Raw genomic sequence first — 14,969 nt, 5'->3', positions numbered from 1 at the left:
GCCCAGAACCCCTCTAGAAAAATCACTGTTCCATAAAAAAGAGAAACACGTGGGAAGTTCCAAGGAGAGGCAATGCCCATGGCCAGTGTACTTTAGAGACGGCCTGACCGCTCCGGGGAAGACACGCACCGACGGAACCCCTTGGGAAACAGCAGTGAGAGTCCTCACCGTCGTAAGGGTTTCCTCTGGGGACAACCTGCCCTGGGCACCACATGGGGGAGCAGACCGGCTTCTCTTCCTCTGCCCCCACACCATTCACTCATGAAGGCAGCTCAGGTGTTCTCATGCCCTGCCTGCCTGCCTGCCTGCCTGCCTGGCTCATCCGTGAGCTGTGACCACCTCCAGGGCAGGACTCCACCTTCTCCTCTCTGTGTACCGTGAATCTGCACACAGTGGGCTTTCAGAACCTTAGGAGACTTGAGCCATTCCCACTCGAGCCAGAACCCTCCCCAGGAAGGAAAACGGCTGTGGAGTCATTTTGGCCCCTGCACTGGTTCCGAAAGCCTGGCGGCTCCTACAGCCTCTACGGTGTGAAGAGGGAGGTCCCTTTTGACAGAGCTTTCCGGCTGTCAGATCTAAGCTGTTGTTTCACTGTCAGCTGTGTCTCTTCCGTTGCAGCCAGGTGGGCCACGCTGCTCCAAAGGGGCTCACAAGCTGAGTGGCAAGGGAGGTATTGAGAGGACAGGGATGGCTACAACGTGCTGCAAACTGAGTGAGGGTCCCCACAATCCTCAGCAAAGGTCTGTGGTGTGCAAGTGGGGAGTAGAGGGCCCCCAAGTTCCAAAGGAAGGGAGGTACTCGGGAGCTAAAGCCCTTGGCTGCTGTGGTAGCAGCTGCAGATGGCAGCTCGTCCACAGTGCACTTCGAATGAGGTCATATGAGCGGGACTCTGGAAATGGCTCCGAAATCAAGAGAAAGGGGTCAGGGTATGTGGGAATCCGGCGGGGGTGGGGGGTGGATGAAGGAAGGTGTCCTTCCTCTCTCCAGTGCAATTTGGTTTGGTGAGTCTCAAAGCTACCAGATGGCACTTCCCAAGTCAGGCCCCCGCAGGAATCAGGGTGGGCTGCGTGCCTCGGCCCCTGCCACAGGGACAAGCCACACCAGTGGCCTCCCTGAGCTCCAATGGCCGGATCTGGGGGTTCTGTCTGGGTGCACACCTCCTTGCTGTGGCCAAGTTCCCCCCTTCTCTGAGCACCAGCTTCATCCTCTCGAATGAGGACATCGATTGCTACCTTGGCACGTTACTCTCTTCATCCTGTGAAGACTCATTAGGCTTATCCTACAATTACTAGCTGGCCCGAAGAGATATCTCCTGAATCCAGATTAAGCTGGAGTCTCCCAGGCTCATCTGGCATGTCTTCCCTGAAGTCTGCCAAAACCCACACCCTTGCATTTCCAGGGACTCCCCTTAGCCAGCTGGGCAGAAAACCCAGCATGGTTCAAACAAGCTGACAGACAAGCGGGAGAGGACTCACGGGCAGACGGCCTCCCTCAGGTCTCGGGTGGAGCTCTGGGACCACAGCAGCAGCGGGCCATCCCAGCGCCTTGGGCTCAGCAGCGCCCTCATTCTCAGGCCGGCGGCTCTGCCCTGAGGGGAGCAGGAAGGTCACCAACTGCCGCAGGCGGACCTCAAGCCCCTCCCACTGCTGGAGCCTGACCTCCCCCGGCCCCACCCCTTCCCCTACCCCAGCAGGACGAGAGCTCGTCTTCCCCTGGCTTCCAACGTGAGGCCCGGCCCTGGGCCCCGATTGGGCACTGCCCCAGTCCGGAGCCAATCACAGTGGCCAGGGAGGTGGAACGCACCGATTGGCCAGGGCCAGGTCATGTGACCATACTCCCCAGGAAACTCAAATATTACCAAGATTCCCTAACAAACCAATGAACAAAATTATCCAGTAAAGGCAAACCGTACATTTTAATGAGGCCAATGTCACAGAAAAAAAAAAAAATCCTTCACAATGAACTGCTCAAGGAAGCTACTAAATAAGCTTTCAGAAAAGTGAAGTCGTTTTTTTTTTTTTTTTTTTTAATAGGGTGACGGAGAGCTATACCTTTCCCATCTATGTGAATTTAGGTTTAAACTAGATTTCCCTCGGCTATTATATAAGACAAAAAACCCCACATCACCCCCTTTCACTCCCCCCACCCCCAAAAAGTGTTTTAGTCTATTGAATTTTTGTGTCCTCAGTTGTGTCTGATTCACGGCAACTCACGAACTCCACACAGCCAGGCTCTTCCGTCCATGGAATTCAGGGCAATTTTTTCTGTCACAGCAAATGCCCACCCTGGGTGATCCAAAGGCAAGGGCTCAGAGGCTCCTGAGAGACTAACTCCTTTCAGCTGAGCACAGAGCTGGCTCCTCACTGGGATGCCTGTGGCCTGGGGCTCCCAGAGGGGAGAGCAGCACTCGCCCCACCGTGTGGTCACTGCTGGAAGTGCAGGCAGCTCCTCACTCCCCCTTGACAGTGTCCCTGAGGGCAGAACAGTGTGAATCTACTCAAGGTGGAAACGCAAAGTCCGATGCAACCAAACTTCCCACAAGGTCTCCAAAACCACTCAGGAACAGGGAATTGGAAACTGCAGGGCATGACATGAATGGAGATGGAGACTTGACACCTTACACCGAGTTCACTTCCAGTTATCCCTAGACAAAGTTTCCATGAAAACTTGTCACAAATCTAGAAGAGCAATGAGCAGAAACCGGACATGTGCTTTGAGTCTTCACACACAAAACGAAAAGGCAGCTCACAAAACAACCCAGAGAATACAGTGGACTTTGCAAAATCAAAGATATCTACTGTGGGAAAGACCTCATTACAAAAGCAAAAGACAGGTCATACATCGCGAGACGAATGAGTGGAAACACAAAGCTTCTCAAGGATGTGTCTCCAAACAGACAAAGAACACCAACACGACAAGCCTGTGAAAACTAGGGAAAGGTCTGAAGGGACACCAGACTGAGGAAGACACACACAGAGTATCCCGGATGATGTCCAGCACTGAGGGCCTGGAGAAACAACAGTCTAGTTGCACTCCCTCAGGCCTGTGTGACCCTGGATGAGGCCTCTGTTTCCCGGTGGCTCTGAGAGATGGACAGGGAGGAAGGGGAAGAGAAATCACTTGCATTTCTAATACTCACAGCAAAGTCTTCCAATGAGAAGGGAATTATCACCCCCACTGACAATGCCATTCACTGAAGTGATACCCACGAGTCCATCTAACCCAGAAGGGAAGGAAGGACCTGTCCTGACAAAACGGCGAGAGATGGAAGAAGGAAGATCAAGCCCACACCAACCACTGGAAAGAGAAGCTGTGCTCAGGGCTTGAAAGAATTCCTATTGGGAAAATGATGTCACAGCCCCACAAGGCAATCCACAGCTTCGATGCTATTCCTCCCAAAAGGCCAATGCATTTTCGCACCGAACAAAGAATTGCAAAAGGGGTACGGAAACAGAAAAGAGCCTAAATTGTCAATACAATCCGACGAAAAAGCCCCGATACGGACATCCAAGGTTGTGTGAAAGGAAATTAGACGACCAAACTAGGATCCTCAGGAGAGTATCGGAGAAGGCGATGGCGACCCACTCCAGTACTCTTGCCTGGAAAATGCCATGGACGGAGGAGCCTGGTAGGCTGCAGGCCATGGGGTCGCACAGAGTCAGGCACGACTGAAGTGACTTAGCCGCAGCGGCAGCAGCAGGACAGTATGCTATTGGGAATACAACAACACACACAGATCCAGATCGATGGAATAAAGTTGAGGGTCCAGAAACAAACCCCGGCATCCATGGTCAACTCATCTCTGACACAGAAGGGGAGAATATCCAAATGGGAACAAGAAAGCCTCTTCAATAAATGTCCATGGGAAAACCAGACAGCTACATCTGAAGAACGCTATTGGTTTTGATCTCACACCACCTCAATATCGGGGAAAAACCTCACCCTAAAGACTGATATCATGAGATAGCTAGAAAGAAGCGTAGGTCAAAGGCTCCTTAACATCAGAGTCTCCTTGCCATTTGCTGGGCGGAGGTAGAAATGGGTCTCTTCAAGTAAGGGAAAGAGGAAAACGAAGTACGCCAACGGGTTTCCATCCAATGGAACCTCTTCACAACAGAGAAGCTAAGCATTCAGAAATGCAAAAGATAGGAAACGGAACATGAGAGACTCCTTGCAAGTGGTGTATCTGAGAAGGGGTTCATATGGAAAGAGACGAAGAATGCACAGCACTCAGATTCCAAGAAACACCACCACCACCCTTGACCCTTCCCCCATGACCAACTCCGACCTAAAGCCTTTCTCTCCCTCTAACCTATCCCTAAAACATAACCCTCATCTAATCATATACATGTGCATTCCTAGCATCCATCCATCCACACACGAGAGAGAAAGAGGAAGACACAGACTGAATCGAGAAGGGAAAAGAGAGGGACAGAGCCAGAGAGAGACACGGAACCAGAGAGAGGAAAGGAATCGACGGTCCAGACTTTTCATCAATCTGTCTCGAAGGTAGAAGCAACGACAGCGCCCATCCACCCCAGAAGGGGGAAAAGGACGGAAGGTTTGGAGAGGAAAAGACAAGAACGCAGGGAGCCCTTAGAAGCTCAGCCACCCGCAGAAGCCGAGCTGGGACACTTGAACAGAATCTCAATGGAAACAGAGGACCAGAAAGTTGGCTACTCTTTTCTATAAGAGAGGGAGACCTTCGAGTCTTCCTTTCGGTCCTCCAACTTGGATGCGGGGTCTCAAAACAGTCAGGAGGGGGAGTGCCTTTTCCTGGGTACCACGGCGCATCCAGGCCTCGTTCTGCCCCATTCTGTGCTGTGTCAGCCCTGGATGGAGTCTTTCTTTCTGAAGTCTCAGCGCACAAGCTCCACGTGATATCGGCCCCAGGTGGAAAGGCATGGAGCTGCTCGTAGGCCGACAGAACTAGGAAGCAGATGGGAGAATGACCCCCACTCTGCAGATGGAGAGACTGGGGAAACCCTGAGGGGCATACGCTTGTCCAGGGCCACACCACTTATGAGAAGAAGGAGCCTGGTCTGAGAGCAGCGGGGTCCTCGGAGCTCAGGCCCTGGCTGCACCCAGGCCTCCCCAGGGCTGTGGGCTGGGCAGTGTGGCTGTCACTGTGCCTGCACATGGCCTAAGGGGGGTGGTCGAGCAGTCAGAAACCCAGAGATTCCCTTGGGAAGCTTTGGGGAAGGGACCTCAGCACGAACCCCAGGAAATGATGTCACCTGCCGGCAACAGAACCCAACAGAACCCGCAACCCGGGTATCCAGGCCTCCAGAGCGGAGAGGAGCCCCCAGCCAGATCACTTGCTGCCAGGATGTTCTGCTGTTTGCCCCTGCCCAGAGGCCGGGGCCTCAGGAGAGCTCACAGGCAGTGTGCGTGGGCACCCTGTCAACGTTGGCTCAGGGCACCCCCGAGAGGCCTCTGGCCCTTTGCCCGGAGAAACAGAAAGGTAACACGGGGAGCCCCAGGCCGGGCCAGGCCACCTCTCCCATGCCACCCGGAAACACCGGGTCCTTTGCCTGTGTGTGTGGATGCGGGTTTCTCGGGGTGTGTCTCCCTCAAGGAAGCCCAGGCGGATGTGGGGTCAGAAGCCGACGGGCAAGTTGTGTCCACACCCCAGGGGAGAGCAGGCTGGCTGGGATGGGGAGAGTGCGGGCAGCGCCGGCCGCCCAGGCTGGCCTCACACCCTCAGGTGGGTCTCTTTCCTCCCGGGTGGGGATCTGAGCAGACACACGTCTCTGACCCTTCTGGGAAGAGAAGTTCGAGCAGGCAGAAGCAGCGGCTCCACTGGCCAGGCCCAGCTCGGAAAACTCCCAGCACGGCTGGCTGACGGTCACTGTCGTTGCAGAGCTTCCCACGTGATGAGGCCGAGGACGGGGACACCCCGTCCACCTCCCGGAGGGAGGGGTCGGAGCACCACCCCCCCGCCCCTGAGGCCCAGTGCAGGCTCCAGGTGAGCGTGCCCACGGAGGCATCAGCCCCACCGGGGGCGAAGCGGAGGCGGGGAAGGCCTGCTGCCGAGACACCGCCCAGGATACACCCGGCGGCCCAGTCTGAGGCTGCCACGGAGCTCAGCACACCCGGCTCCGACCCGGAGTCCCGAGAACCCCGGCCTCTGAGGCAGCAGGAGGACCTGGAGCCCAGCACGCCAGAGCACAGAGGTGAGGACGCTGGGGCTGGTGCACGGGAGTGTGTGGGGAGGGGGTGCTGAGCTACACAGGGACGAGTCCCCGAAAGATGCTGCTGGGCCTACAGCAAGCGCTGGCCTCACACCCCCACCCCCATCTTGCACACTTCAGTCCCAAAAGACATCCGACCCTGGGTATTCTTTGGGAATCTCTTGGAAGCTTTCTGTCCCGGGATACGCACATGCCAAGGCTGGCCTGTGGGCAAACTTTGCTTCTCCCCCAGCTCTAGCACTGGCCTCCAACTGGAACCAGGCTCCACTTCCCAGACCTGTCCCTACAGAGGTGGTGGCTCCAGGTGCAGGACCCAGGGATCCACCGAGGGCAGATGGAGAACCGAGACTTGCCCTCGCAGAGACACCAGGCCAGCTGGGTTCTGGCCAGCACACCGGGCAGATCGGATCTCCGTGCCTGCAGGACCCCCAGCCCCAGGCACTGATGTCCCACCCCCTCAGCCAGAACCTCCACCTCCACGTGCACCTGTACCTGCTCGGGCTTTGGCAGGAGAACCCGAGGCAGAGGAGGAGTCACCGCCTCGGCAGGGAGAGCCTGCCCTGGCTCCCGCGCAACACCCAGACGCCGACGATGACTCACCCGCCCCTGCAGGAAGAACGAGCCCCCGCTCTGGACAGAGACCCAGAGCCCTTGCCGGAAACACCACGTCCAGGGGAGCGGTCGGCTCTGCCGCCTCCATCCCTGTCGGCTCACCGTGGACGCCGTCAACTCGGTCTGCCCCCAGGGGACATGGAGTTCCTTTCCCCTGAACTGCTTTGCATTTGGTTTGTTTCCACCTTACTGGTGATGTTTTACTTTTTGTATGGTTTCGTGTATTTTTGTTGGTTAAGTTGGGATTAGTAAACTTTTTCATCATTGTTGCAATTTGGGAACACTGTTGTGTGACTCTGGTGATACTGTGTTACCATCACCACTTTGTGGTTTCAGACCCGTTTGATCTTTATGCCCCACCCCCCAACAAAGCCTGGATTCAAGGCAAGCACGCCCTGTTCATCCCTCCCCCCGATCCTGAACACAATTTCAACTTTTCTTTCTGCATTCCTTCCTATATTCTTGGTGTCCCCAATCAATGACTCTCAGTGAAATGACTGAAGGAGTTTCTTTCGGACTCTCCACCTACTGTAAGACTCCATTGGAGAGTTCTCATTTTTATGTCATTTGAACTAGCCTTTGATAGCTGACAGGACGGTGTACGTCCTTTCAAGATATCATGTGCCAAACGAAGCCCTGTTGGCAAATGCCATCATTATCTCCAGGCAGGCATTGCTGTTTGAAGGGTGACATCTCAGCCAGAAGGCAGAGGCTGAGCTCCTCTTGTTGCACCAGCTCCCAAAAGAAGCCAAGAAAGGGAGCTGGAACAACAAACCACCCCAACGCCCAGGAAAGCGTTCTTCACGACAGAAGGCTAGAAAATGACCCAACAACCTTGTGGCCCAGAACCCCTCTAGAAAAATCACTGTTCCATAAAAAAGAGAAACACGTGGGAAGTTCCAAGGAGAGGCAATGCCCATGGCCAGTGTACTTTAGAGACGGCCTGACCGCTCCGGGGAAGACACGCACCGACGGAACCCCTTGGGAAACAGCAGTGAGAGTCCTCACCGTCGTAAGGGTTTCCTCTGGGGACAACCTGCCCTGGGCACCACATGGGGGAGCAGACCGGCTTCTCTTCCTCTGCCCCCACACCATTCACTCATGAAGGCAGCTCAGGTGTTCTCATGCCCTGCCTGCCTGCCTGCCTGCCTGCCTGGCTCATCCGTGAGCTGTGACCACCTCCAGGGCAGGACTCCACCTTCTCCTCTCTGTGTACCGTGAATCTGCACACAGTGGGCTTTCAGAACCTTAGGAGACTTGAGCCATTCCCACTCGAGCCAGAACCCTCCCCAGGAAGGAAAACGGCTGTGGAGTCATTTTGGCCCCTGCACTGGTTCCGAAAGCCTGGCGGCTCCTACAGCCTCTACGGTGTGAAGAGGGAGGTCCCTTTTGACAGAGCTTTCCGGCTGTCAGATCTAAGCTGTTGTTTCACTGTCAGCTGTGTCTCTTCCGTTGCAGCCAGGTGGGCCACGCTGCTCCAAAGGGGCTCACAAGCTGAGTGGCAAGGGAGGTATTGAGAGGACAGGGATGGCTACAACGTGCTGCAAACTGAGTGAGGGTCCCCACAATCCTCAGCAAAGGTCTGTGGTGTGCAAGTGGGGAGTAGAGGGCCCCCAAGTTCCAAAGGAAGGGAGGTACTCGGGAGCTAAAGCCCTTGGCTGCTGTGGTAGCAGCTGCAGATGGCAGCTCGTCCACAGTGCACTTCGAATGAGGTCATATGAGCGGGACTCTGGAAATGGCTCCGAAATCAAGAGAAAGGGGTCAGGGTATGTGGGAATCCGGCGGGGGTGGGGGGTGGATGAAGGAAGGTGTCCTTCCTCTCTCCAGTGCAATTTGGTTTGGTGAGTCTCAAAGCTACCAGATGGCACTTCCCAAGTCAGGCCCCCGCAGGAATCAGGGTGGGCTGCGTGCCTCGGCCCCTGCCACAGGGACAAGCCACACCAGTGGCCTCCCTGAGCTCCAATGGCCGGATCTGGGGGTTCTGTCTGGGTGCACACCTCCTTGCTGTGGCCAAGTTCCCCCCTTCTCTGAGCACCAGCTTCATCCTCTCGAATGAGGACATCGATTGCTACCTTGGCACGTTACTCTCTTCATCCTGTGAAGACTCATTAGGCTTATCCTACAATTACTAGCTGGCCCGAAGAGATATCTCCTGAATCCAGATTAAGCTGGAGTCTCCCAGGCTCATCTGGCATGTCTTCCCTGAAGTCTGCCAAAACCCACACCCTTGCATTTCCAGGGACTCCCCTTAGCCAGCTGGGCAGAAAACCCAGCATGGTTCAAACAAGCTGACAGACAAGCGGGAGAGGACTCACGGGCAGACGGCCTCCCTCAGGTCTCGGGTGGAGCTCTGGGACCACAGCAGCAGCGGGCCATCCCAGCGCCTTGGGCTCAGCAGCGCCCTCATTCTCAGGCCGGCGGCTCTGCCCTGAGGGGAGCAGGAAGGTCACCAACTGCCGCAGGCGGACCTCAAGCCCCTCCCACTGCTGGAGCCTGACCTCCCCCGGCCCCACCCCTTCCCCTACCCCAGCAGGACGAGAGCTCGTCTTCCCCTGGCTTCCAACGTGAGGCCCGGCCCTGGGCCCCGATTGGGCACTGCCCCAGTCCGGAGCCAATCACAGTGGCCAGGGAGGTGGAACGCACCGATTGGCCAGGGCCAGGTCATGTGACCATACTCCCCAGGAAACTCAAATATTACCAAGATTCCCTAACAAACCAATGAACAAAATTATCCAGTAAAGGCAAACCGTACATTTTAATGAGGCCAATGTCACAGAAAAAAAAAAAAATCCTTCACAATGAACTGCTCAAGGAAGCTACTAAATAAGCTTTCAGAAAAGTGAAGTCGTTTTTTTTTTTTTTTTTTTTAATAGGGTGACGGAGAGCTATACCTTTCCCATCTATGTGAATTTAGGTTTAAACTAGATTTCCCTCGGCTATTATATAAGACAAAAAACCCCACATCACCCCCTTTCACTCCCCCCACCCCCAAAAAGTGTTTTAGTCTATTGAATTTTTGTGTCCTCAGTTGTGTCTGATTCACGGCAACTCACGAACTCCACACAGCCAGGCTCTTCCGTCCATGGAATTCAGGGCAATTTTTTCTGTCACAGCAAATGCCCACCCTGGGTGATCCAAAGGCAAGGGCTCAGAGGCTCCTGAGAGACTAACTCCTTTCAGCTGAGCACAGAGCTGGCTCCTCACTGGGATGCCTGTGGCCTGGGGCTCCCAGAGGGGAGAGCAGCACTCGCCCCACCGTGTGGTCACTGCTGGAAGTGCAGGCAGCTCCTCACTCCCCCTTGACAGTGTCCCTGAGGGCAGAACAGTGTGAATCTACTCAAGGTGGAAACGCAAACTCCGATGCAACCAAACTTCCCACAAGGTCTCCAAAACCACTCAGGAACAGGGAATTGGAAACTGCAGGGCATGACATGAATGGAGATGGAGACTTGACACCTTACACCGAGTTCACTTCCAGTTATCCCTAGACAAAGTTTCCATGAAAACTTGTCACAAATCTAGAAGAGCAATGAGCAGAAACCGGACATGTGCTTTGAGTCTTCACACACAAAACGAAAAGGCAGCTCACAAAACAACCCAGAGAATACAGTGGACTTTGCAAAATCAAAGATATCTACTGTGGGAAAGACCTCATTACAAAAGCAAAAGACAGGTCATACATCGCGAGACGAATGAGTGGAAACACAAAGCTTCTCAAGGATGTGTCTCCAAACAGACAAAGAACACCAACACGACAAGCCTGTGAAAACTAGGGAAAGGTCTGAAGGGACAGCAGACTGAGGAAGACACACACAGAGTATCCCGGATGATGTCCAGCACTGAGGGCCTGGAGAAACAACAGTCTAGTTGCACTCCCTCAGGCCTGTGTGACCCTGGATGAGGCCTCTGTTTCCCGGTGGCTCTGAGAGATGGACAGGGAGGAAGGGGAAGAGAAATCACTTGCATTTCTAATACTCACAGCAAAGTCTTCCAATGAGAAGGGAATTATCACCCCCACTGACAATGCCATTCACTGAAGTGATACCCACGAGTCCATCTAACCCAGAAGGGAAGGAAGGACCTGTCCTGACAAAACGGCGAGAGATGGAAGAAGGAAGATCAAGCCCACACCAACCACTGGAAAGAGAAGCTGTGCTCAGGGCTTGAAAGAATTCCTATTGGGAAAATGATGTCACAGCCCCACAAGGCAATCCACAGCTTCGATGCTATTCCTCCCAAAATGCCAATGCATTTTCGCACCGAACAAAGAATTGCAAAAGGGGTACGGAAACAGAAAAGAGCCTAAATTGTCAATACAATCCGACGAAAAAGCCCCGATACGGACATCCAAGGTTGTGTGAAAGGAAATTAGACGACCAAACTAGGATCCTCAGGAGAGTATCGGAGAAGGCGATGGCGACCCACTCCAGTACTCTTGCCTGGAAAATGCCATGGACGGAGGAGCCTGGTAGGCTGCAGGCCATGGGGTCGCACAGAGTCAGGCACGACTGAAGTGACTTAGCCGCAGCGGCAGCAGCAGGACAGTATGCTATTGGGAATACAACAACACACACAGATCCAGATCGATGGAATAAAGTTGAGGGTCCAGAAACAAACCCCGGCATCCATGGTCAACTCATCTCTGACACAGAAGGGGAGAATATCCAAATGGGAACAAGAAAGCCTCTTCAATAAATGTCCATGGGAAAACCAGACAGCTACATCTGAAGAACGCTATTGGTTTTGATCTCACACCACCTCAATATCGGGGAAAAACCTCACCCTAAAGACTGATATCATGAGATAGCTAGAAAGAAGCGTAGGTCAAAGGCTCCTTAACATCAGAGTCTCCTTGCCATTTGCTGGGCGGAGGTAGAAATGGGTCTCTTCAAGTAAGGGAAAGAGGAAAACGAAGTATGCCAACGGGTTTCCATCCAATGGAACCTCTTCACAACAGAGAAGCTAAGCATTCAGAAATGCAAAAGATAGGAAACGGAACATGAGAGACTCCTTGCAAGTGGTGTATCTGAGAAGGGGTTCATATGGAAAGAGACGAAGAATGCACAGCACTCAGATTCCAAGAAACACCACCACCACCCTTGACCCTTCCCCCATGACCAACTCCGACCTAAAGCCTTTCTCTCCCTCTAACCTATCCCTAAAACATAACCCTCATCTAATCATATACATGTGCATTCCTAGCATCCATCCATCCACACACGAGAGAGAAAGAGGAAGACACAGACTGAATCGAGAAGGGAAAAGAGAGGGACAGAGCCAGAGAGAGACACGGAACCAGAGAGAGGAAAGGAATCGACGGTCCAGACTTTTCATCAATCTGTCTCGAAGGTAGAAGCAACGACAGCGCCCATCCACCCCAGAAGGGGGAAAAGGACGGAAGGTTTGGAGAGGAAAAGACAAGAACGCAGGGAGCCCTTAGAAGCTCAGCCACCCGCAGAAGCCGAGCTGGGACACTTGAACAGAATCTCAATGGAAACAGAGGACCAGAAAGTTGGCTACTCTTTTCTATAAGAGAGGGAGACCTTCGAGTCTTCCTTTCGGTCCTCCAACTTGGATGCGGGGTCTCAAAACAGTCAGGAGGGGGAGTGCCTTTTCCTGGGTACCACGGCGCATCCAGGCCTCGTTCTGCCCCATTCTGTGCTGTGTCAGCCCTGGATGGAGTCTTTCTTTCTGAAGTCTCAGCGCACAAGCTCCACGTGATATCGGCCCCAGGTGGAAAGGCATGGAGCTGCTCGTAGGCCGACAGAACTAGGAAGCAGATGGGAGAATGACCCCCACTCTGCAGATGGAGAGACTGGGGAAACCCTGAGGGGCATACGCTTGTCCAGGGCCACACCACTTATGAGAAGAAGGAGCCTGGTCTGAGAGCAGCGGGGTCCTCGGAGCTCAGGCCCTGGCTGCACCCAGGCCTCCCCAGGGCTGTGGGCTGGGCAGTGTGGCTGTCACTGTGCCTGCACATGGCCTAAGGGGGGTGGTCGAGCAGTCAGAAACCCAGAGATTCCCTTGGGAAGCTTTGGGGAAGGGACCTCAGCACGAACCCCAGGAAATGATGTCACCTGCCGGCAACAGAACCCAACAGAACCCGCAACCCGGGTATCCAGGCCTCCAGAGCGGAGAGGAGCCCCCAGCCAGATCACTTGCTGCCAGGATGTTCTGCTGTTTGCCCCTGCCCAGAGGCCGGGGCCTCAGGAGAGCTCACAGGCAGTGTGCGTGGGCACCCTGTCAACGTTGGCTCAGGGCACCCCCGAGAGGCCTCTGGCCCTTTGCCCGGAGAAACAGAAAGGTAACACGGGGAGCCCCAGGCCGGGCCAGGCCACCTCTCCCATGCCACCCGGAAACACCGGGTCCTTTGCCTGTGTGTGTGGATGCGGGTTTCTCGGGGTGTGTCTCCCTCAAGGAAGCCCAGGCGGATGTGGGGTCAGAAGCCGACGGGCAAGTTGTGTCCACACCCCAGGGGAGAGCAGGCTGGCTGGGATGGGGAGAGTGCGGGCAGCGCCGGCCGCCCAGGCTGGCCTCACACCCTCAGGTGGGTCTCTTTCCTCCCGGGTGGGGATCTGAGCAGACACACGTCTCTGACCCTTCTGGGAAGAGAAGTTCGAGCAGGCAGAAGCAGCGGCTCCACTGGCCAGGCCCAGCTCGGAAAACTCCCAGCACGGCTGGCTGACGGTCACTGTCGTTGCAGAGCTTCCCACGTGATGAGGCCGAGGACGGGGACACCCCGTCCACCTCCCGGAGGGAGGGGTCGGAGCACCACCCCCCCGCCCCTGAGGCCCAGTGCAGGCTCCAGGTGAGCGTGCCCACGGAGGCATCAGCCCCACCGGGGGCGAAGCGGAGGCGGGGAAGGCCTGCTGCCGAGACACCGCCCAGGATACACCCGGCGGCCCAGTCTGAGGCTGCCACGGAGCTCAGCACACCCGGCTCCGACCCGGAGTCCCGAGAACCCCGGCCTCTGAGGCAGCAGGAGGACCTGGAGCCCAGCACGCCAGAGCACAGAGGTGAGGACGCTGGGGCTGGTGCACGGGAGTGTGTGGGGAGGGGGTGCTGAGCTACACAGGGACGAGTCCCCGAAAGATGCTGCTGGGCCTACAGCAAGCGCTGGCCTCACACCCCCACCCCCATCTTGCACACTTCAGTCCCAAAAGACATCCGACCCTGGGTATTCTTTGGGAATCTCTTGGAAGCTTTCTGTCCCGGGATACGCACATGCCAAGGCTGGCCTGTGGGCAAACTTTGCTTCTCCCCCAGCTCTAGCACTGGCCTCCAACTGGAACCAGGCTCCACTTCCCAGACCTGTCCCTACAGAGGTGGTGGCTCCAGGTGCAGGACCCAGGGATCCACCGAGGGCAGATGGAGAACCGAGACTTGCCCTCGCAGAGACACCAGGCCAGCTGGGTTCTGGCCAGCACACCGGGCAGATCGGATCTCCGTGCCTGCAGGACCCCCAGCCCCAGGCACTGATGTCCCACCCCCTCAGCCAGAACCTCCACCTCCACGTGCACCTGTACCTGCTCGGGCTTTGGCAGGAGAACCCGAGGCAGAGGAGGAGTCACCGCCTCGGCAGGGAGAGCCTGCCCTGGCTCCCGCGCAACACCCAGACGCCGACGATGACTCACCCGCCCCTGCAGGAAGAACGAGCCCCCGCTCTGGACAGAGACCCAGAGCCCTTGCCGGAAACACCACGTCCAGGGGAGCGGTCGGCTCTGCCGCCTCCATCCCTGTCGGCTCACCGTGGACGCCGTCAACTCGGTCTGCCCCCAGGGGACATGGAGTTCCTTTCCCCTGAACTGCTTTGCATTTGGTTTGTTTCCACCTTACTGGTGATGTTTTACTTTTTGTATGGTTTCGTGTATTTTTGTTGGTTAAGTTGGGATTAGTAAACTTTTTCATCATTGTTGCAATTTGGGAACACTGTTGTGTGACTCTGGTGATACTGTGTTACCATCACCACTTTGTGGTTTCAGACCCGTTTGATCTTTATGCCCCACCCCCCAACAAAGCCTGGATTCAAGGCAAGCACGCCCTGTTCATCCCTCCCCCCCGATCCTGAACACAATTTCAACTTTTCTTTCTGCATTCCTTCCTATATTCTTGGTGTCCCCAATCAATGACTCTCAGTGAAATGACTGAAGGAGTTTCTTTCGG

General features: G+C 55.3%; 2 protein-coding genes across 2 annotated transcripts; both read left to right on the top strand.

Moving 5' to 3' along the window:
- Positions 1–3,639: 3,639 nt before the first annotated feature.
- On the top strand, positions 3,640–7,087 carry LOC145529867 (uncharacterized). The gene is made up of 3 exons (XM_081550632.1): positions 3,640–5,464; positions 5,864–6,176; positions 6,427–7,087. Exons 1-3 carry the CDS (start codon positions 5,228–5,230, stop codon positions 7,053–7,055), a joined length of 1,179 nt encoding a protein of 392 aa, XP_081406758.1. The 5' UTR covers positions 3,640–5,227; the 3' UTR covers positions 7,056–7,087.
- Positions 7,088–9,659: 2,572 nt separating this feature from the next.
- Positions 9,660–14,725, top strand: LOC145529865 (uncharacterized). Its single transcript, XM_081550630.1, has 3 exons — positions 9,660–13,110; positions 13,510–13,822; positions 14,073–14,725. Exons 1-3 carry the CDS (start codon positions 12,874–12,876, stop codon positions 14,699–14,701), a joined length of 1,179 nt encoding a protein of 392 aa, XP_081406756.1. The 5' UTR covers positions 9,660–12,873; the 3' UTR covers positions 14,702–14,725.
- The last annotated feature ends 244 nt before the right edge of the window (positions 14,726–14,969 follow it).

This window comes from Giraffa tippelskirchi, chromosome 12 (genome assembly GCF_054371585.1).
Source record: "Giraffa tippelskirchi isolate mGirTip1 chromosome 12, T2T-mGirTip1v1.2.pri, whole genome shotgun sequence".
Taxonomy (NCBI): domain Eukaryota; kingdom Metazoa; phylum Chordata; class Mammalia; order Artiodactyla; family Giraffidae; genus Giraffa; species Giraffa tippelskirchi.
The sequence above is the reverse complement of the archived record's forward strand: the minus strand, read 5'-3'. Positions and strand labels throughout refer to the sequence as shown.